We start from the raw sequence: 23,070 nt of genomic DNA on the forward strand, positions 1-23,070 counted from the left end.
GAATTATTCATTAGTTGCCCACCTTTCTCAAATGAATCAAATAGCTATCAAATTTAACTTCATCTCACCTTGATTGTTATTACAAAAACCTAATGGTGGGTAAGCAGATCAACATGGCAAAGTAAGACAGTTCATGGCTCAATCCCTCTACAGAAGCTTTGAACAATCAGCAAGAACTGGCAGAAAATCTGAAATAGTGGAATGGTAACCCATAACAAAATCTGAAATCTGAGCTATATCTACTTATTGAAGTATACTTTGACAATCAAAAAAAAAAAGAGAGAGAGAGAACTAGCAGAAATATCTTTCTCAAAGCTCCAGAAAAGAGTTAAAGAATTGCAGTAACAGGGCAAATGCCAAGTCAAGAAAAGGCATCTTAAATGGTAAGATCTTGTGGTGCCAGAGTGGTCCCTCCCTACTCCCCTTACCGGTTCAGCATGGAGCACTAGTCCTGGTTGCAGAGGAAGCAGGGTAACTCTCAGGCAAACTGGGAGCACGTATGTCTGGATCAATCTGTCTAGTGGTGGCCTGAGGGACTCGTCATCCCAGAACTAGCCCTGCATATTGAAGGCAGTTTGCAGAATGCTGTGGGAAGCAGTCAAGTTATGCTGCCTGAGGCAAGGGGTTACTAGCTGTAGGACATACAGTGATGTGCTCAGGAACATGAGGAAACTTGGGGATTTCCTAGGAAAGAAGGACCATTTGTATCCATGTAAATGGGGGTATTCCTAGGGTCACAGGTGCATGTCCAAGACAAGATGCAAGTGCAGAAAGGATCAGGGGGACCCTATGCTTTGGCCTGGAGCCTAGTCTCTAAACTCATTGTATGGATAAGACCTGAAGGAGAGCACTTGCACAGATCGATATGTAAATACTGGGGAAGATGTTTTATTTTTTCCTTTTTTTTGTGTGTGCATTATATCCTAGGATTCAAGGGAAGAGCTGCATAATGCTAGCTGGATACAAGCTTAAGGAAAGACACCTCAGAGTCTGAATTCTAGCAATAACATGTTAAATTATCAAAATGTCCAGGTTTCAACAAAAAGTTATAAAACATACAAAAAATCCAGGAAGCAATGACCCAACTTAAAGGAAAATATTAAAGCATAAGGACCCATCAATGGGGGGACCAGACCTGGGACATATAAAAGACTTTTTTAAAATGGTCCTCATTATGCTTAAAGGGTGAAAGTAAAGCTTAGAGGAAAAAAAAACTAAGAAAATCAGGAAAATGATAGATGAATATAAAGAGATTATCAACAAAGAGATGGAAATTATGAAAAGGGGACCAAACAGAGCTGAAGACCACAGTAATAGAAATTAAAAATTCCCTAGAGGAGTTCAACAGTAGATTGGAGATGGCAGAGGAAAGAGTCAGTGAACTTAAAGATAAGCCATTTGAAAACATTCAGTTTGAGAAGCAGAAAAAAGAAAGAATGAAGAAAAATAAACAGAGCCTGAGGAACCTGTGGGACACCATCAAGTTTACTAATACATGTATTGTGAGAGTCCCCAAAAAAGAAGAGAGAATATTCAAAAAAGCAATGGCTGAAATTTAACAAAAGGCATGAATATATACATATAAGACACTAATGAACTACAAGTAATATAAACCCAAATAGATTCATGCTGCAGTGTATTATAATCAGACTGTCATATACCAAAGATATATATAAAGCCATAAAAGAGAAGCAATGTGTTATATACAAGGGAAGCTCAATAAGATTCAGTACAAATTCCTCATCAGAAACCATGGGGACAAGAAGGCAGTGGGATGACATATTTAAAGTGCTGGTAGCAAAAAAATGCCAACCAAGAAATCTATATCTAGCAAAACTGTCTTTCAAAAATAAGGGAGAGATGAAGACATTTCCAGAGAAACAAAAGCTCAGGAACTTCATTACCTCTAGGCCATTCCTACAAGAGATGCTAAAGAGAGTTCTGCAGGTTGAAGGGAAAGGACAATAATCAACAGATCAAAGCTGCATGAAGAAATAAAGATCTCTAATGAGGGTAACAATATGGGTACATATAAATACCAGTACTGTTGTATTTTTGGTTTGTAGCTCCACTTTTCAATTCCCACAGGATCGAAAAGGCAAATGCATAAAGTGTAGTGAGAGATCAGTGGTTTTGGACTCATAATATATGAACATGCAATCTGTGTCAAGAACTGCATAAAGATGGGGGAACAGAGGGTTATAGGAACATAGTTGTAGCTATTATTGAAGTTAAGTTACTATCAAAGCAAATGAGATTTTTATAGATATAGGATGTTAAATTTAAGACCATGGTAACTACAAAGAAAATAATAGAGAATATGCAAGCCCACCGAGACAAAAGTAGAGTACAGCTTGCTAAGAGTAGGAGGCAGGGGAAATGGGGAGTTATTGCCAAGTGGGTTTAGGGTTTCTCTTTGGGGAGATGGAAATTTAGTAATGGAAAGTGGTGAGGGTACTGCAATATTGTCAACATGATTAATCCCATTGAATGGTATGTTTGGGGGCAGTTGAGATGGGGAAGTTTATATGACATATATATTCTCACATTTTAAGAAGAGAGCACTCAAATAGAGAGATAATGACAATGAAATACAATAATGATCCTGGATGGGATCCAGCAAAGGAGGAGAAAAGGTTCAAAGGGGCACTATTGGGACATATAAAAAATTGTAATCTGGAATGTAAATTTTATATCAATGTCAAATTTCTTGAAGTGCACTTAAGGTGATTACATAAGTGGATATCCTTGTTCTTAGGAAATGTACATAGAAGCATTAAGTTTTCAAGGAGAATGCTATATATATAACATACACTCGTGTTCAGAAAATGAATGGGTGGATAGATATACAGATAGAATTATACAGCAAATGTGGCAAAATGTTAAAATTGGTAGGTCTGGGGGGATAGAGGTATACTAAAGTTTTTCTATATGGGTTTGTATTTTTTTCATAACTGTCCAGTAAGTTTGAAAGTATTTCAAAATGATAAGTTAAAAAAATAAATGAGTTCCGGAGAAGATGGCGGCTTAGTAAGACGCGCGGGTCTTAGTTCCTCCTCCAGAAAAGCAACTAAAGAAACAGAAACAATACGAAACAGCTCCCGGAGTCACGACAGAGACCAAAAAGACAGCGTACCCCATTCTGGAACAGCTGAACAGGCAGGGAGAATCTGCTGCGGTGAGATACCTGAGGGGTGCGCGTTTTCCGGGCCGGGGCGGCTGGCGACTGGGGTCCCCTCCACGCACGTGGCTCCCCGGTCTGACTGGGAACGTTGGATAGCGGGGCCCTCCCATCACGCTTGGCGTTTCGGGCCAGCTGGGCAATTAGGACCGGCACTCTCCCAAGCAACGGCGGCCAGCGACCCCCGCCTCCACGCGCGGTTTCCTGGGCCGACTGCCGTGCAGACAGACGAGCGCCACGAGCGCCACCTACTGGGCAGGAAAAGAAAAACAGAGCCCAGAGATTTCACAGAAAAAGCTTTCAACCAGCTGGGTCCCACACCCAGGGAAATCTGATCAAATGCCCAGACACCAGCAGAAAATAATGGATGACGCTCGGAAAATTGAAGATATGGCCCAGTCAAAGGAACAAACCAATAGTTCAAATGAGATACAGGAGCTGAGACAACTAATGCTGAATATACGAACAGAAATGGAAAAACTCTTCAAAAACCAAATCAATAAATTGAGGGAGGACATGAAGAAGACATGGGCTGAACAAAAAGAAGAAATAGAAAATCTGAAAAAACAAATCACAGAACTTATGGGAGTGAAGGACAAAGAAGAAAAGATGGAAAAAGCAATGGATACCTACAATGGTAGATCTAAAGAGACAGAAGCTACAATTAGTGAACTGGAGGATGGAACATCTGAATTCCAAAAAGAAACAGAAACTATAGGGAAAAGAATGGAAAAACTTGAGCAGGGGATCAGGGAACTGAATGACAATATGAAGCGCACAAACATACGTGTTGTGGGTGTCCCAGAAGGAGAAGAGAAGGGAAAAGGAGGAGAAAAACTAATGGAAGAAATTATCACTGAAAATTTCCCAACTCTTATGAAAGACCTAAATTTGCAGATCCAAGAAGTGCAGCGCACCCCAAAGAGAATAGACCCAAAGAGGCGTTCTCCAAGACACTTACTAGTTAGAATGTCAGAGGTCAAAGAGAAAGAGAGGATCTTGAAAGCAGCAAGAGAAAAACAATCTGTCACATACAAGGGAAACCCAATAAGACTATGTGTAGATTTCTCAGCAGAAACCATGGAAGCTAGAAGACAGTGGGATGATATATTTAAATTACTAAAAGAGAAAAACTGCCAACCAAGACTCCTATATCCAGCAAAATTGTCCTTCAAAAATGAAGGAGAAATTAAAACATTTATAGACAAAAAGTCACTGAGAGAATTTGTGACCAAGAGACCAGCTCTGCAAGAAATACTAAAGGGAGCACTAGAGTCAGATACGAAAAGACAGAAGAGAGAGGTATGGAGTAAAGTGTAGAAAGAAGGAAAATCAGATATGATATATATAATACAAAAGCCAAAATGGTAGAGGAAAATATTATCCAAACAGTAATAATACTAAAAGTTAATGGACTGAATTTCCCAATCAAAAGACATAGAATGGCAGAATGGATTACGACCCAGCAATACCACTGCTAGGTATCTACTCAAGGGACTTAAGGGCAAAGACACAGACAGACATTTGCACACCAGTGTTTATAGCAGCATTATCTACAATTGCAAAGAGATGGAAACAGCCAAAATGTTCATCAACAGACGAGTGGCTAAACAAACTGTGGCGTATACCTACGATGGAATATTATGCAGCTTTAAGACAGACTAAACTTATGAAGCATGTAATAACATGGATGGACCTAGAGAACATTATGCTGAGTGAGTCTAGCCCAAAACTAAAGGACAAATACTGTAAGGTCCCACTGATGTGAACCGACATTCGAGAATCAGCTTGGAATATATCATTGGTAACAGAGACCAGCAGGAGTTAGAAACAGGGTAAGATAATGGGTAATTGGAGCTGAAGGGATACAGACTGTGCAACAGGACTAGATACAAAAACTCAAAAATGGACAGCACAATAATACCTAAGTGTAATGTAACTAGGTTGGAACACTGAATGAAGCTGCACCTGAAATATGTTTTTTTGTTTGTTTGTTTGTGTGTTTGTATCTTTTGTTTTTGTTTTTTTTTCTTTTTCCTTTATATATATATATATATATATATATATATATATATTAGTATTATTATTTTAATTCTCTTCTCTATATTAACATTCTATATCTTTTCTGCTGTTTTGCTAGTTCTTTTCCTAAATCGATGCAAATGTACTAAGAAATGATGATCATACATCTATGTGATGATACTAAGAATTACTGAGTGCATTTGTAGAATGGAATGATTTCTAAATGTTGTGTTAATTTCTTTTCTTTTTTTTGATTAATAAAAAAATTTTAAAAAAAATAAATAAATGATAATAGTCTTAGTAATGAATTCAATTGCATTATTGATGGTGGGTTTTGTTGTTGTTGTTGTTTTTAATTTATGTATTTATTAATTTAAAAATTAAGAACAAACAAAAACATTAACATATCATTCCGTTCTACATATATAATCAGTAATTTTCAATATCATCACATAGTTGCATATTCATCATTTCTTAGAATATTTGCATCAATTCAGAAGAAGAAATAAAAAAGACAACAGAAAAAGAAATAAAATGATAACAGAGAAAAAAAAAAGATTATACATACCATACCCCTTACCCCTCACTTTCATTTATCACTAACATTTCAAACTAAATTTATTTTAACATTTGTCCCCTCTATTATTTATTTTTATTTCATATGTTCTACTCGTCTGTTGACATGGTAGATAAAAGGAACATCAGCCACAAGGTTTTCACAATCACACAGTCACATTGTGAAAGCTATATCATTATTCAATCATCATCAAGAAACATGGCTACTGGAACACAGCTCTACATTTTCAGGTAATTCCCTCCAGCCTCTCCACTACATCTTGAATAACAAGGTGATATCTACTTAATGTGTAAGAATAACCTCCATGATAACCTCTTGACTCTGTTTAGAACCTCTCAGCCATTGACACTGTCTCATTTCACTCTTCCCCCTTTTGGTCAAGAAGATTTTCTCAATCCCTTGATGCTGAGTCTCAGCTCATTCCAGGATTTCTGTCCCACCTTGCCAGGAAGGTCCACAACCCTGGGAGTCATGTCCCACATAGACAGGGGGAGGGTGGTGAGTTTGCTTGTTGTGTTGGCTGGAGAGAGAGGCCACATCTGAGCAACAAAAGAGGCTCTCTTGGGGGTAACTCTTAGGCCTAAATTTTAAGCAGACTTGACCTATCTTTTGTGTCACCTATCTGGGATTCATCGGGGCATCACTCTGGACAAACCAACAAAATCTCATGTCCTACCCAAGATTCCAAGTACTTATGGTGTTCAATCAAGCTATCTACATAAGTTATACTTGAAAATATACTAGTCAAAATATAAATTTTGTACCAAATAAACATTTTTTTGCTTTAGTCTCACATATAAGGTGAAATTTTTAAACATTAATTACCATCTATTTTCAGCACCCTGCAGTAATGACATTCCTTTGTTCTTCCTCATGCACAAACATTTAAAAAATTTGTACATTTAGTCACTATTATTATACACTCTAGGCATTCCTAGCTTATAGATGGTGGGGTTTTTTGATAATAAGGATGATGATTGCTCTGTTAAATTTGCTTGTGTCCCTGAGCACTAGCCTAGCATTGATCGAGCTTTGGTCAGTAACAACAGTAATAACAGTAATACAGTTTGAAAGGTTTAACAGTTGAGAACTTATTATCATTGAACAGAATGGTGGGGTGTGGTTAGGTGGGGGTGGGGAAAGATTTTGATCTTCCAGAATACTTTTTTGTTCATTAATATTTCTTTCTCCTTTTCTCTCTTTTAATACAGAGCTGATCTAGTAACAGTTTTACTGTTTGATGACATCTGTTAGTGGTCCAGATGAGTGAGTCAACATCTCAAGAGCAACTGACACCTGTTCAGGTTCCTGGCTTACATAGGTTTTAACAATTTATGAGAGGATTAGAGTTTCAATATTCTTGGGGAAATTGAGATCTGATTTCATATTTTATCATTTAATTATTTCTCTCTTTTGGTGGAAGTATTCCATTTAATGGAAATACTAAGAAAAGTGGTCAGACTTTGATCACTTACTGTTGGTTGGTTGGTGTTCCTTAATTATATATGATAAGTGTGTTATTGTTTGAATCTGTTGATTCCACCAACTTTGGTAATTTTATTTAATATGATATTCATTCATTATATTATTTTTTAAATAAAAAATCTATACTAGAGTATAAAATGTTAATTTAATCTCCATCTCCTTTTGGAAACCAGTTGGTAACACCGTTTCCATTTCAGGAAAATGGAAAAAAATGCAATGAAATGATACAGGAAGAAACAGAAGTGATAGAGCCTATTGAGGTAGAGTTGCCATGAATAAACACATATGTTAAGGCTGGAGAGTAAAATGGATAAATCTTCTTATAAAGAAAGTAAGATGAGGGTATTCAGAAAGATAAACCGGTAAATGGAAAAGGGCAAACCTCATTTTTAAGCTGACTCATTTGAGCTGCAAGAAGCTCCCATAGATAGGTAAATTATTTGGGTAGAGCCATTATGAATTACACAGAAATAAGGGTTCATTTCTATAATCAGAACTATTACCCTAAAGTACAGTAACCACCACTTCTTAGGGTAAGTTCACTGTCATACTGAAAATGTAGTTTCCATGTTAATCATTTAACTTTGTGTATAAATAAATATAGGACTGTAATGAGGAAAAAATTTTATAGAAAAGGAGAGGCAATTGGAAATAGTTATATGGATTCACATTAAGTTGACTAAAGTAAATCAGTAAAATATCCTACTACCATTTTTAAAAAGCACATCGCCATGACCCTCCAAGTATTCATAAAACTAACCTTTAATTTTCTCTGTTAATATGAAAATATTTTCTTTCAACCATATATGTCAAAGGCATTCCTAATAGTAAAGGAAAACAGTAGTTATTTCAAAGGTCTGATTTCATTATGCTATGGTCTCAAATTATGTTTTTAGAAAGTATTGTATAATTCAACAATTAAAGCATATCTGGAATGATATTCCTAGCAGATCACTTTTTAAACTTTTTATTTTGAAATATAACACATATACAGAAAGCCATAAATTTCAAAGTTCATTTTAACAAGTAGTTGTAAAACAGATTTCAAAGTTTGGTATGGGTTACAGTTCACAATTTCAGGTTTTTCCTTCTACCTAGCATGTTACTTTATTCACAGTAGGAGGATATAGTGACATGCTGAGCCAGTGCATTCTATCTTATGAATGCATAAAAGAGTCAATGATTACTGCTTTGGTTCTAATACACAGCATTAAATCCTAGTAAAATGCAATAGGAATGTTTCATAACTCCTATGAGGCATTTATTTCCCTTCTTTTTTGGGAAGTTGAGAAAAAGCAATTCATTTTGAAACTAGTGTTTCTTTTCTCCTTTCAAAGAGTTCACCAGACATTACTGTAACAGATTCCAGGGACAATGTGGCGGAAGAAGCAGCAGACGAAATCAAACCCCAAGGTAGAAGCCATTCTTTCCCTTACACAATAGAATCTAGAACTGTCATTAAGTTTTACCGGGGAAATATTTTTCAAGATATTGGTTTTTAAAAGGAATTTGGGAAATTTTTGAAAATTTATTCCCTTCATTTTCTGTTAACACTTTTGAGTCAACTTTGTGACTACTAACTTTATATTTAGTGAAGAGAGTTGATTGACAAATAGCAGACAACTCATTAATACAAAAAATGAAGAATGCTGGTAATTTGAGCTGCTTATTGCTACTGATCCTGTTTCTTCTTTATACCCCTATACTTGATCACACATTTATTCTGTTTGATTCAAAGCTTGACTCCTAATCCCACCCCTAATCCAAATCCCACATAATTATACAGACTGACAGACTTTACAGGCTCAAAAAAGGCAACAAGTGGACAAGACATTCACCCCATTCACTACAGCTCTTCTAACTCTAGATACATAGTGAAATCCTGTATCAACATATTATTTATAATATTTAAAATTTGACAATTTCACTATAAATTCTTTTTAATTCAGTTTACAGCTATTGAGCATTTAGTATATTCTAGACTATGTTAGACTGCATTACAATAATAATTATTATTTTCTAAACTATATATTGTTATATGGATACTAGTTGCAACTTTTAGTCGCTTGCTTTTCTCCAAAGTTTTAAAACAATTAAAAGCCATTACTGAATATTTCTCCTTATTATAGGACACATATAAATTAAGAACCAAACACTTCAATGCATATTTTGTCATTCATGTAAACATAATATTTTTCACAGCTTCACTAACCATTAAAAACTTTCTTCTTGGCAGTGTTTGCCTGTCTTTCTCACACTACCCCTCCAATACTATTACCCCATACATATACTTTACCTTAATCACTTGGGCCAGGTTTATAAATTAAACATACCAAACAATTGTGACCTAGGTAATTTGTTATTAATTTAATTTGGTGTTCACTTTAACACTTGTGAAACTTCATGCATGTATTCAATTGTGATTTCTTACATTCCTGGAAAACGTAGGAATCAAGAGCTTATGGTCAATCTTTTCTGTCCTTATACTTTGAATTTCTCTTACTACTTTTCAGTTATGGTAGAGAAACTTTGTTTTGTTTGTCTATTTACCCCAGTACAGCATATGTTATGTTCTAAAAACATTGCAGTTGTTTAATATGAAATGCAATGCAATATTATTTGTCAGTGATCAATCCCTATTAAACCTAAAAATTCTGAATTCCCCTTTGTGAACTGTGTGTGTGTGTGTGTTATGTGTGTAAGAAGTGGGAAGATGAAATTATTATTGCAATTTCAACTTGTCAAAGGAAGTATTTTCATCCTTGTCATGTTCTTGTCAAAATTAAAATGATATTACCTTGCGAGGCAGTTCCAAGAATGCACTCAAATACATATCATTGTATAGAAATACTGTGGTTAAATGTAAATTCCTGATTTCTTCACCCTGGTTATTCTGTTTTTCAGGCTATGAGCATAATTTATATTTTGGAAAATCTTTTTTTTTTAACTATCAGTTTTCTCAGCTTTTTTCTTATAGACAGTCCTAAGATTAACAGAAAAGAAAAATGCCTTTTCCTATAGCTATCAAATTCTAGTTCCAGCAGAGTTTATAATATACTTCTTTTCCTCCTTTCACAGCAGTCACTCTACATTGTTCATCAAGGTTAAGAATTAATGATAATAAAATCAAGCTGGCTGAGTTTCAGACAGTGCCTATGATTACAGAGAACACCATATAGCTCGTTGAGTAGCTCAGTTTTCACCAATTTAATCAGCAGGTAGTCCCACTAATGTTTTATGCCTCCTTGTGTAGAAAGAGCCTGCTAAAGTATATTATAATATGGATTATAATTCATTCCTATTTATGTCCTTAAATAAGGTTGTACTGAGGCTATGCCCAGCAGTAGGCCATGCACTAAGTGCAGGAAATGGTGAAAGTCACTTATAAGGCTGGACCTTTCAAAATATAAGTAAGGTGATTATATATGTAGAACGGAATAATCAAAAGTTAAGAATGTTTGTGTTTGGTGATTTTTGGTATTTAAAAAAATTTTAATTAATAATATATAATATATATATAATATAATATATATAAATTATATATATATATATATATATATATATATATATAAGGAATTCTTTTGTAATCCCTCTTTATTCAGTTGAAAGCATTTATGCACATAGTGCCTGAAGAGGTGTATGTGTTTTAGAAGGTGTATAAAGGGGTAAAGGGGTGTGTGTGTTGGGAGTTTGAAAGACTCTTAATTCCAGGAAGAGTTTAGAAAGGCAATCCTGAAAAAGAATTCCAGGGTTTAACAAAGTGCCTGCCACATAGTGAGAAATCAATATTTATTGAGTGAATGAATCAATTTATTGGTAAAAGATTTAGGGATGCCCAAGCATAAACCTGGCATAAACCCACTACTCTTTGGAGCTATATTCAGTTGAACCTCTGATTTAATTTGCCTTTGGGGCCATGCTATAATTTGTGATCCTTGAATTCAGAGGTCATTCAGTCAAAAGACAGCTTCAGATAGGCTTGTCCAAAATCCTGATTAATTGACCTTTTGTTGCAGAAACTCCTTTTCTTTTCTTGGTTTTATGGCTCTAGGAGAGAAGTGTTTGACTAGACTTGTAACTAAACACATGTCTATTCCATTCTGAATATCAGTGGGGTCAATGCAGGCACTAGGATTACTGCTTAGCAACCCAAAGTAGCCAAGCACCCTAAAGGAGCACTAGCAGGCTGTAACAAAGACAGAGAATGCCCTAGCTCGTGTGTGAGTTTTTACTAATGAACCATGGTATATGGGTAAATATTAAGTTGCTATACATCTGTAGTACTATCCTTAAATCAGGAGGAGGAATATATGCCTTGGGTTATGCTGGAGAAGTTGCAATCAAAGAGAGTGGATTAGAACCCACATATTTGAAAGAATTGCTCTCTTTCCACATGTATTTAAAACAAAAATAAAGGTATTGTATATTATGAACATTGTGACAAAACAGAATGGGGACACTCCCATCCCCAAGAAAATAGTTAATTAATTTGCAAATCCATCTGAGAGTTGAGAGAGAGCATTAGACTATCGTCCCCACTTATTGGAATAAAAAAGTTGTCCGAGGAGGAAACAAAGCTCATTGTGGGGGAGAGGAGACTCATAAATACTGTCTACTATTGAACTTATGGCATTCTGTAGATGAAATGTTGTTTTTTCAAGGGTTTCCTCATAGACTATTTTAATTTTTCCCTGAGCAGAATAATGGGTTCTATCTACATAGGGTTTTTTTTTTTCATTTTTTTTCTTTTTATTTTACTTTTTCTATTGTGAAGTATAACATATATACAAAAAAGCAATAAATTTCCAAGTACATTTTAACAAGTAGTTATAGAACAGATTTTAAAGTTTGATATGGGTTGCATTTTCATGATTTTTCATTTTCTTTCTAGTTGCTCCAAGACACTGGAGACCAAAAGAAATATCAATATAATGATTTAGCAGTTATACTCATTTGTTAAATCCTGTCTTCTCTGTTACACTTCTCTTTCTCTTTTTTCTTTTTTTGTGAAAAATAATATATATACAAAAAGAGTAATAAATTTCAAAGCACATCACAACAATTAGTTGTAGAACAAATTTCAGAGTTTGGTATAGGTTACAATTCAACAATTTTAGGTTTTTACGTCTAGCTGTTTTAAGGTTCTGGAGATTAAAAGAAATATCAATGTAATGATTCAGCACTCATATTCATTTGTTAAACCCTATCTCTTCTGTATAACTTCCCCATCAATTTTGATCTTTTTCCCACTCTTTAAGGGTATTTGGGCTATGCCCATTCTAACTTTTTCATGTTGCAAGGGGCTTCAATAATATGGATAGGCGAATGGAACTCGCTGATGTTCTGGAGAGGCTGGCCCCTCTGCATTTCAGAACTTATCTGGTCTAGGGGTCCATCTGGAGGCTGTAGGTTTCTGGAAAGTTACCCTAGTGCATGAAACCTTTGTAGAACCTTATTTAATGCCCTAATTAATTTTAAGTGATAAATAAAACAGGCTTATAGTTACCTTTACAGTGGGAAATCCAGCAAATATCACCTTAGCCAAATAATAAAAACCGGCATCACTGCTGCTGGAACAAATCAACATTATTTGCCTCTTGTTATGATGCACTGAGAGTACAGCATCACTCCTGTGATATTTACAAGGAAAATTAGACAAACCCAAACTGGGAACATTTTTCAAAGTAACTGGATTATATTTTTTAAAAATGTCAAAGTTGTTGAAGAGAGAAAAAGACTAAAGACTTGTTCTAGATTGAAGGATCTACATAGGGTTTTAAAGCCCTACAGAGCATTGGTTTTTAAAAAATTTTTGAAGGTAAGCAAAACCTTTTTTTTTAATGAAATATTATGATGCTTCCTACCCAGTATGTAGTAAAACAGATGGGAGTAGAGCAACTGCTGTTCACAAAGACTTAGAATCCTGTGGTCTTTAAAGCTTGAGAAGCCTATTTAGAAAACCACTGCTCCAAAACAGGCACTCTTTATCTTGGTGATGATGCTATAACAATCACTCTGGAAAATAACTGAACAATATCTCATCAAGTTGAAATTCACATACCCTATAACCCTGAAATTACAATACTATTTATATAACCTGAAGAAATTCTCATGAGACATATGCAGTAAAGTTCATAGTAGCATTACTTGTAATATGAAAAACTGGAAACTATGCAAATGTCTATCAACAGAAGAATGGATTAAATACATTGCAAGATAGTCATGTAATGAAATATTATACAGCAGTGAAAATGAATACACTGGAACTACGCCTATCAATTTAGATGAATCTCACAGGTATGATATTAAGTATAAAAAGATTGTAGAATATATGGGGTACTGGGGTCATTTAATAGTATTTAAAAATAAGAATAATACTATATTGCTTAGATTAATGTAAACAAATGCACTGGGATTACAAATATGAAATTCAGAATAGTGTTTATCTCAAAGTGGGGAAGGAGATAATATGGGAGGCATATATATACATTTTTTATTTTCTATATATACAATTTTAATATGGGAGGCTTTTATATACATATACATGTATACTTTTTTTCTGAAGCTAATAGTAGATGCACATGCGTTTATTGTATCATTCTTTATATCATTCTTTACCTGTTTGCAGACTGTATTAGCTAGGGTTCTCTGGAGAAACAGAATCAGCAGGAGATATCTGTAAATATAAAATTTGTAAAAGTGTCTCATACAACTGTGGGGATGTAAGAGTCCAAGATCTGTAGGGCAGGCCACAAACTGGCAGCTCCAGTGAAGGTCCTCAGTTAACTCTCAGTAGAGGCTGGGTGGCTGAAGCAAAAAAGAGTGATTGTCTCTTCTGAATCCTCCTTAAAAGCCTTCCGGTGATTAGATTAAGCATAACTCATTGCAGAAGACATTGGAATCAGCTGTGGATGCAGCCAACGTGGTCATGATTTAAGTCCATGAAATGTCCTCACAGTAATATACAGGTCAGCACTTGCCTGACCAGACAACCAGGCACCACCACCTGGCCAAGTAGACACATGAACCTGACTATCACATAGACATTAAGTACTTAATAGTAAATAAAGGTAAAAACAACACTGCTCTAAAGTTATGGAAGCTGTGGTCTCTTGCTCGTTTATTGCAATAGTGCTATTTATTGACTGCTATTAATGTTTGAGGCATATCTCAATAACTAATTTCCACTTACATGAAAAATGAGTATAAAAATAGTTCTTCTCAGATGTATTTCTTCTTTTATCCTGTGACCACAAAGTGACAGAAACAAAAGATTTCAACCATACATAGTTCTGATCCTATCATGGTTCAGCTGGGCACTGGTTTTTCTTTCTTTCTTTCTTTCTTTCTTTTTTTTTGGTGCACAGAAGCAACATGTCTAGTGGATAATATCTGAAGCTATTTCATCTTTCACGTCCATGTCAGAAAAAATATTAAGATTCCCATGAATTCTTCCATTCCAATCACCTCAGCAATCATGTATGTGTATATATGCATTTTAAAAACATCTGATAGTTTATTGTTTAGAACCTGAGCTAAGTACGTCCAGAGCCAACCTAACCAGCTGTGTTAGAAAAAAAGTTATACAATTCTCTGTGCTGATTCCACTAAAAAATATGGTCTTCAGCCTCAGGTGGGCTCTCCATATTGCCTGGAAATTATTGTTTTGTTTGTAATCTGCTCCCTTTTCCACCCCCCACAGCAGGTATTTCAAACTCTTATCATTCATGTTGAGCACAAGATTCCACTATTCCTTCCTTATAGCAATATTTACTTACTTTATTGCACACACACACAAAAGGGCTATTGAGAGTGGCCAAGTAGACACATGAACCTGACTATCACATAGACATTAAGTACTTAATAGTAAATAAAGTACTATCCCCTTCAAATTAGTGTAGGAAGCATCGTATCTCACCCAAGGGTAATAAGTATTCTTTTTTCCTTAAATTGTGGAGACACATATATGATATAAAATTTGCCATTTTAATCATTTATGTGTTAATACCAAATTTTAGTGGTATTATAGTGACCATGTAGTGCTATTATCACCTCTATCCATTACCAAAACTTCTTCACCACCCTAAACAGAAACTCTACACTCATTAAACAATAATTCCCCATTCTCCCCTCCCTCTGATAACCTCTTATCTTCTTTCTGCCTCTATGAATTTGATTATTTCAGATACTTCATGTAAGAAGAATTATACAATATTTGCCCTTGTATGCCTAATTATTTCAGCCTAATGTTTTCAAGGTTCATCCATGTTGTAGCAAGTGTCAGAACTTCACTCCTTTCTAAGACTGAATAAAATTCAATTATATATTCCATGTATTACATTTTGTATATCCATTGTTCTATTGATAGACAACTTAGGTTGTTTCCACCTCTTGGCTATTTTGTATAGTGCTGCTAGGAACATAGGTGTGCAGAAATCTGTTTAAATTCCGGTGTTTCCATTTGTTAAAGCTGCCAAAATGCAGTATATCAGAAATAGGTTGGTTTTTAACAAGGGAGATTTATTAAGTTACAAGCTACAATTCTAAGGCCATGGAAATGTCCAAATTAAAGCATCAGCAAGAGGATACCATCACTGAAGAAAGGCTGATGGCATACAGAATTCCTCTGTCACATGGGAAAGCGCCTGCTGATTCTTCAGTCCTAGATTTCATTGCTTTTAAGTTCTCTGTGTCCTTGCTTGCTTCTCCTGGGACCTCTCTTTCTGAGTTCTCTGTGTCGTGCAGATCTTTTAGCATCTCCAGGGTGTTTTTCTCTCTGTGTGTCCTTCACTTGATTTCATCTCTCTTCTCTCTTATCCATCTCTCTGTGTTTTCTGCCTTTTATTCTTTTCATAGAGGACTCCAGTAAAAGGGTTAAGACCCACCTTGTATAGGGTGGGTCACATCTTCTTAGAAACATTTAATCAAAAGGTCCCACTCAAAATAGGTCTGCACCCACAAGAATGCATTCAAAGAACATAATCTTATATGGAGTACATAACAGATTCAAAGCAGCAACACCCAGTTTTCAATTCCTTTGGTTATATACTTAGGAGTGTACTAATAAATATTCCCGATATCATCCTCTCATATCTCTTTGAACACTGAGAACTGCATAATTTAATCTCCCTCCCATATCTTTTACTTTCTCCTCTGGATTGGCACCTACCTCTCAATCTCTAAATATGTCAAAGGCTTTTAAGGAAAAACCCTTCTCTTCAGAACCACATTCTTTGGAATAATTTTTTCACTTCTCCAGGTTCCATTTTACCCTCAAGTCTCCAATGTATAGTTTCTACTTCTTAAATCATTTTATTTCTCTACAGCATGTTGACCACTTCCTCCATAGTGATATATATTTTTCGTCTGTTTATCATCTCTTTGGGGAACCACCCTTCTCTCCTTCTTAATCCATGTGATTTAGATGGTGCTGACCCCACTCCTCTAGCACCAGGGATAGGTGGTGACCCAATCAAAATACTCATCACCACTGAACATGGTGTGTGTTTCAAGAATAGGCATATAATTTATGCCATCAATAAAAACCTTTCTCAGAATTATTTTTTTACTGAAATTTTAATGGCAGATTTGTTTATGCATTTTTATTTTAAATCACCTAGGAAAATAATTTACAAACCAAATCAAAAGTGTAATAATACTGGCTTTTATGTTTACATATGTTAACTGTAATAGTGTTCTTTATTTTTTCTTAGGGTTTCAAGGTAGCTCTGTCACAGTTTCCCAGCTGTAAAGGCAAATGCCATACAATAAGTCGGCTTAATGACAGAACATTTTTTTAGAATTTTTTTCTATTGTGAAATATAACATATATACCAAAAAAGCACTAAAGTTTCAAGTACATTTTAACAAGTAGTTATTAAACAGATTTTAAAGGTTGATATGATTACAGTTCCACGATTTTTCGCTTTTTCTTCTAGCTGCTGTAAGACACCGGAGACCAACAGAAATATCAATATAATGATTCAGCAGTCATACTCATTTGTTAAATTCTATCTTCTCTGTTATATTCCTCCTTCTCTTTAAATAGCATATATACATAAAATCAATAAATTTCAAAGTACATCACAATTAGTTGTAGAACAGATTTCAGAGTTTGGTATGGGTTACAATTCCACGATTTTAGATTTTTATTTCTAGTGCTCTAATGTACTGGAGGCTAAAAGAAATATCAGTATAATGACTCAGCACTCATACTCTTCTCTTAAACCCGACCTTCTCTGTATAACTCCACCATCACCTTTGATCTTTCTCCCACTCTTTAGGGGTATTTGGGCTATGGCCATTCTAACTTTTTCATGTGGGAAGGGGCTGTTGATATGGGATAGGGGAATGGAACTGGAGAGTCTGGCCCCTCTGCATTTCAGGACTTATCTGGTCCAGGGACCCATCTAGAGGTTGTAGGGTTTGGAGAGTTACTCTAGTGCATGGAACCTTTGTAGAATCGTATATATTGCCCTTGATATTCTTTAGGTTTGGCAGGAATGGTTTTGTTTGGGGTTTTGCAAGTTATGTTAGGTAGCAATATCTAACAGAAGCATGAGTAAGGGTGACCTCCAGTGTAGCCTCTCGACTCTATTTGAACTCTATCAGCCACTGATAACTTATTTATTATACTTCTTATCCCCTTTTTGTCAGGATGGCATCATTGATCCCATGGTGCTAGGTTCAGGCTTATCCCTCAGAGTCATCTCCCACGAATGTCAGATATTTTTAAGTCATTGGTTATAAAGATTATGTAAATCTAAAGCTGCTGGTAACCATTTTATCAACATGTGAGGACAACCTGCCTAAAAATTAAGCCAACAGAGGAAAAGAGAGAACAGTCGTGGATTTCAGCTGTGCCTGAAAACAGTTATACCCCTAAGCTTCCTGGCTTCATGAGCCAATACATCCCATTTTTAATTTAAGCTCTGTGAGATGGATTTTTTTTTTTTTTTGCTTCTAACTTAAGGGGTCTTAAATAAGAACCCTTCTTGAAACTCTTTCTTCTTGAGGTTTCTGTGATTCTAATCTATCCTATTTTCTGCCCAACTCCCTAATCACTATCAGACTTCTGTATAGGTATCCTTTTTCTGCCTACTCTTTAAAAATGTTCCATAGGATTCTATTCTTGGCCCTCTTCTCATTTTACACACTTTTTTCTGGGCAATGTCATCCAATAATAATTACATATTATCAAGTGTCTGGATAGATATAGATATATTATTTTCTCATCATATCTATCCTCCAAGGTCAAATTATTGCTTCCATTTTATAGAAGTGGAAACTGAGTCTGAGAAACTAAACAAATGAGGCCTGTATCTCCGATACTAATGCCCATGATGTTTTTTAGAAAACATTTATTCATCAAATATTGGAATGTTTCTGACACTTACTAACTACTGGAAATTCAGTAGTAACCAAGACAGCCTTAATGTGTCTTAATTTTTAAAATTGGAGTAAGAGATTATTCCTCCTAAAAATCCATGGTTTTAGCTGGTTCAATGAGGCAAGAAAAGGAAGTAAAAGTAATAAATATTATAAAGGTAGAAGTAAAAATGTCAAATTTTTTGAAGATGACATGATTGTAGGTATAGCAATCAATGTAAATTTAGTAAAATTTCTAGACATAGTCAATATACAAATGCTAACTGTATTTCTATATATTAGCAACAAATAATTAGAAAATGACATTTAAAAAATACCATTATAAATGGTATTTCTATTAACCAAAGATGAGTAGAACATTTACACTGAAACTATACAACATTGCTAGGAAAAATCAAAGAACTAATTAAATGAAGGTATATAAATTATTCATGAATTATGAGACTTAATATTGTTAAGATGGCAGTTTTCCCTCAATTGATGTCTAGAGTCAATGTAATTCCTATAAAAATTCCAACAGGTTGTGTGTGTGTATAAAAATTGACAAGCTGACTCTGAAATATATATGGAAATGCCAACTCAAGGTAGTGTTATGGAAGGAAGGGAAAGAGGGGAAAAAAGAGAGAGAGAAAGAAGGAAATGAAAAAGAAAGAGACAGAGAAAGAAGGGAGGTAGTGACTGGAGTGGGGCATCGGGAAATTCTGGAATTTTGGTTTCTCCCTATCTTGATCTGGATGGTGGTTAAATGGGTGTGCTTCTTTGTGAAAATGCATCCAGCTATACACTTAGAATGTGTGTGTGCACTTATCTATGTATGTGTCATACTTCAATAAAAAGTGTTTTTACAAAGTCAAGGGCATGGAAGAGCTGCATCAATCTACTATTTCAGGAGACTGGATACAAAAATATACAGTTTTGTTCTGTGTTTTCTAGAAATAAATGATATATCGAATGACATTTAGATAGTTTCCCATTTTCAGTTTTTTTTTATCAATACACACAAGTGAAATCCACTTGAAGCACATATGTGAAAATCTGTCTACTGTGGATTCCAAGAAGTAGAATCACTGAATTAAAGAGTTTGCACATTTTAAATGTAAAGAGATATTATCAAATTGTACCCCAAAGGGGCTATATCAATATATCTTGTCTCCATTCTGTCTATGAGAGAAGTAGCTTCCTACTTACCAATGCTTGATAATTGAAATTCTGTTTAATATTTGCCTGTTTGGTGAATGAAAAGTGATAGCCCATTCATATTTTAAATTAATTTTTTTCTGATTATTAGTCATGTTAAACATTTTCATATGTTTACTGCTTATTTTTATTTCTTCTGTAAAGTTAGCTGTTCATGTACTTTGCCAATTGTTTTATGGAGTATTTTTTTCTTTTGTTAATATGTTATTTATGTAGTCTGAATATTAATTCATTGCTGTTTATATATTTCAAGGATCTTCTTCCCATCTGCCATTTGTAGTTTACTTTTGTTTATGTTGTCCTTTAATGTATAGAAGTATTAATTTTGTCAAAAATCAATCTTTTCTTTTATAGTTGCTGGATTTTCTATCTTGTTTAAGAAGCCATTCTCTACAGAAAATTATAAACATATCCTCATATTTTCTTCCTATTATTTTATAGTCTGGGACTGTATTCAATTCTTTAATCTACCCAGAATTAATTTTATTTATGACGTATGGGGGTAAGCTACATTTATTTTTTTTTCTAAAACAGTTAGCCAGTTGTCCCAAAACTATGTGTTGAAAAGACCATTAATTCCCCATTACTGAAATTCTACCTTTGCCATATGTATTAGTTAGGGCTCTCTAGAGAAACAGAGCCAACAGGAGATATATGTAAATATTATGACATTTTTATAAGATCAACTCTGGAGATGGGCAAGTCCAAATTCCATAGAGCAGGCTCAAATTGGGAACTTTGATGAAGGTTTTGTATGAATTCCCCAGGAGAAGCTGATTGGCTGAAGCAGAGATGGAAATTCTCTCTTTTTACTGCTGAAATCTTCCCTTCTCCTTTTAAAGCCTTCAATTGATTGGATGACACTTCTCTTATTGTTGAAGGCAATTTCCTCAGTTGATTGTAGATGTAATCAGCCATAGATGCAATCAACTGACTGATCATTTAAGTCCATGAAATACCCTCACAGTAACATTCAGGCTAGTGCTTGCTTGACCAGACAACTGGACACCATAACCTAGCCAAGTTGACACGTGAACCTAACTATCACACCATACATTAAATTTTCTGTATACTAGACCTACTTCTAGCATTCTGATCTGTTTAACTTATTCCTGAACCAAAACTCTTGTTAAGTTTTAACAACTACAGCATTATAGTAGAATTGATAACTGGCGCAATAAGTCTTCCATTATAGTTCTTCTTTTCCAAATTTTTCTTGGCTATTTTCACACATTTTTTTCTCTATGTTTGTTTGGAGATGTTTGGAATTATCTTCATTTTAAAAGACTCCTTTTGGTATATCTATCAGAATCACATTGAATATATAGATCAATTTTAGAATAATTGCTATCTTTACAATGTGTAATCATCCCATCTAAAAACATGATTTATTTATCCTATTTATTCAAATCATCTTGTGTGTCCTTCAGTAAAGTTTTATAGTTTTCTTCATATTGGTCTGACACATTTTTGTTTGGTTTATTTTTAGATATATTTCATTTTTGTTGCTATTATGAGAAAAAACTTTGTAAAATTTTATTTCTAACTGCTTATTGTTAGTACCTAGAAAATAATTTTTTTCTATTTTAATCTTGTGTCTTGTACTGGTTGCTTGGTAGGTCTTTCTTTTTAAAAAATTTGTGATAAAATACACATAAAATAAAATTTACCATTTTAATCGTGTTTAAGGTGAATAGTTCAGTGGTGTTAATACGTTTACAATGTTGCACAACTATCACTACTCTCTAATTTCAGAATTGTTCATTACTTCAAATGGAAACCCCATTTGGAAAGCCCTTTAAAGGTGAAGATTTATGTCTTTCTTAAGTTCTGAGAGATTTTCTTGCATTATTTCTTTGAATATTTCCTTTCTCTCTTTTCCCTTGGTTCATTCCTTCTGACACTTTTTTTAGTGTGAATACTTTCTATTCACACTAAATATCTACACACATACAGTCCAACTATATTATGCAGTCATTGGCCCACAATATCATCACATGGTTGCGTATTCTTCACCATGATCATTTTTAGGACATTTGCATCACTCCAGAAAAATAAGTAAAACAAACAAAAAAAACCTCATACATCCCATACTCTTATTCCTCCCTCTTGTTGACCCACAGTATTTCAATCTACCCAATTTTCATCCTTTATCACCTCCTATTATTTATTTTTATCCTTTTTTTCACTCATCTGCTTCTGACATTTTTTTAAGATGAATATTAAAAGTTCTGAATCTGCCTCCATTCTCTTAACTTTTCCTCTGCTTTTTTGAGCCACCTTAACTTGATCTTCCAGTTTGTTGTTCAGTATTTTCTGATATTCAGGCCAATCTATTGATGGTTTTATTGCAACAATAATCTTGGGCATCTCCAAGCCTTTTTTTTCTCTCTCTCTCTGTTTTGGTTTAGCTGATATCTTTCTTTAAATAGACCTTTTTATTTTAGAATGCCTTATATTTTCAGAAAAACTGTGATGATAGTATAGAGTTCCCATATAATCCACACCCAGTTATTCCTATTATTAACATCTTATATTACTAGAGCATATTTGTCACAGTTAATGAATCAATACTGATACATTATCATTAACTAAAATCCATATTTTATCCACATTTCCTTGGTTATCACCCAGTGTCCTCTTTCTGTTCCAGGATCCCATCTAGCATACCACATTATTCTTAGCTGTTATGACTCATTGGGCTCGACTTTAGCTCTGAAAATTTATTGGATTTCCTTCGTTTTGATGCTGTTAACATTTTGAGGAGTATTGTCAGGTATTTTTGTAGAGTGTCCCTCCATCGGGATTTGGCTGATATTTTTATCATGATTATATTGGGGGTTGGGGATTTGGAGAGGAAGATGATAAAGGCAAACTACCATTTGCATTACATCATATCAATGCTATTGTTTCAGTTTGCTGAAGCTGCCAGAATGCAATATAACAGAAATGGATTGACTTTTACAAAGGGGATTTATTGTTACAAGTTTACAGTTCTAAGGCATAAAAATGTCCAAATTAAGGCGTCAACAAGAGGATCCCTTCACTCAAGAAAGGCCAATCAAGTCTGGGGTGTCTCTGTCAGCTGAGAAGGCACATGGCCTTGTCAAATTTCCCCTCTATAAAGTTGCTCTTTTTCTCCATTTTTGTGGAAAGGAAGACACCATGTGATGCTCACACTTAAAGAGAAGGGAGCTATGGTCCACCTCCTTGAGGGCAG

The 23,070-nt window shown here is 34.8% G+C and overlaps 2 protein-coding genes across 9 annotated transcripts in view; one reads left to right on the forward strand and one right to left on the reverse strand.

Moving 5' to 3' along the window:
* Positions 1 to 23,070, reverse strand: part of SSH2 (slingshot protein phosphatase 2) — a 412,119-nt gene that overhangs the window by 349,279 nt on the left and 39,770 nt on the right. The window lies entirely within an intron of this gene.
* Positions 1 to 23,070, forward strand: part of EFCAB5 (EF-hand calcium binding domain 5) — a 136,302-nt gene that overhangs the window by 8,530 nt on the left and 104,702 nt on the right. For 3 of the 7 annotated variants that reach the window (XM_077165391.1, XM_077165390.1, XM_077165396.1), the window contains exons 2-5: positions 5,893 to 6,010; positions 6,992 to 7,084; positions 7,463 to 7,525; positions 8,603 to 8,678. In XM_077165391.1, the coding sequence (XP_077021506.1) occupies positions 7,043 to 7,084; positions 7,463 to 7,525; positions 8,603 to 8,678 (181 nt within the window). In that variant the 5' untranslated portion in view covers positions 5,893 to 6,010; positions 6,992 to 7,042. Of the gene's footprint in view, positions 1 to 5,892; positions 6,011 to 6,709; positions 6,816 to 6,854; positions 6,893 to 6,991; positions 7,085 to 7,462; positions 7,526 to 8,602; positions 8,679 to 23,070 lie in introns of those variants that run through there. The other 4 variants (XM_077165393.1, XM_077165394.1, XM_077165395.1 and 1 more) reach the window with 3 other exon arrangements.

The sequence above is a fragment of the Tamandua tetradactyla genome, chromosome 6 (assembly GCF_023851605.1).
Source record: "Tamandua tetradactyla isolate mTamTet1 chromosome 6, mTamTet1.pri, whole genome shotgun sequence".
In the NCBI taxonomy this organism is placed as follows: Eukaryota; Metazoa; Chordata; class Mammalia; order Pilosa; family Myrmecophagidae; genus Tamandua; species Tamandua tetradactyla.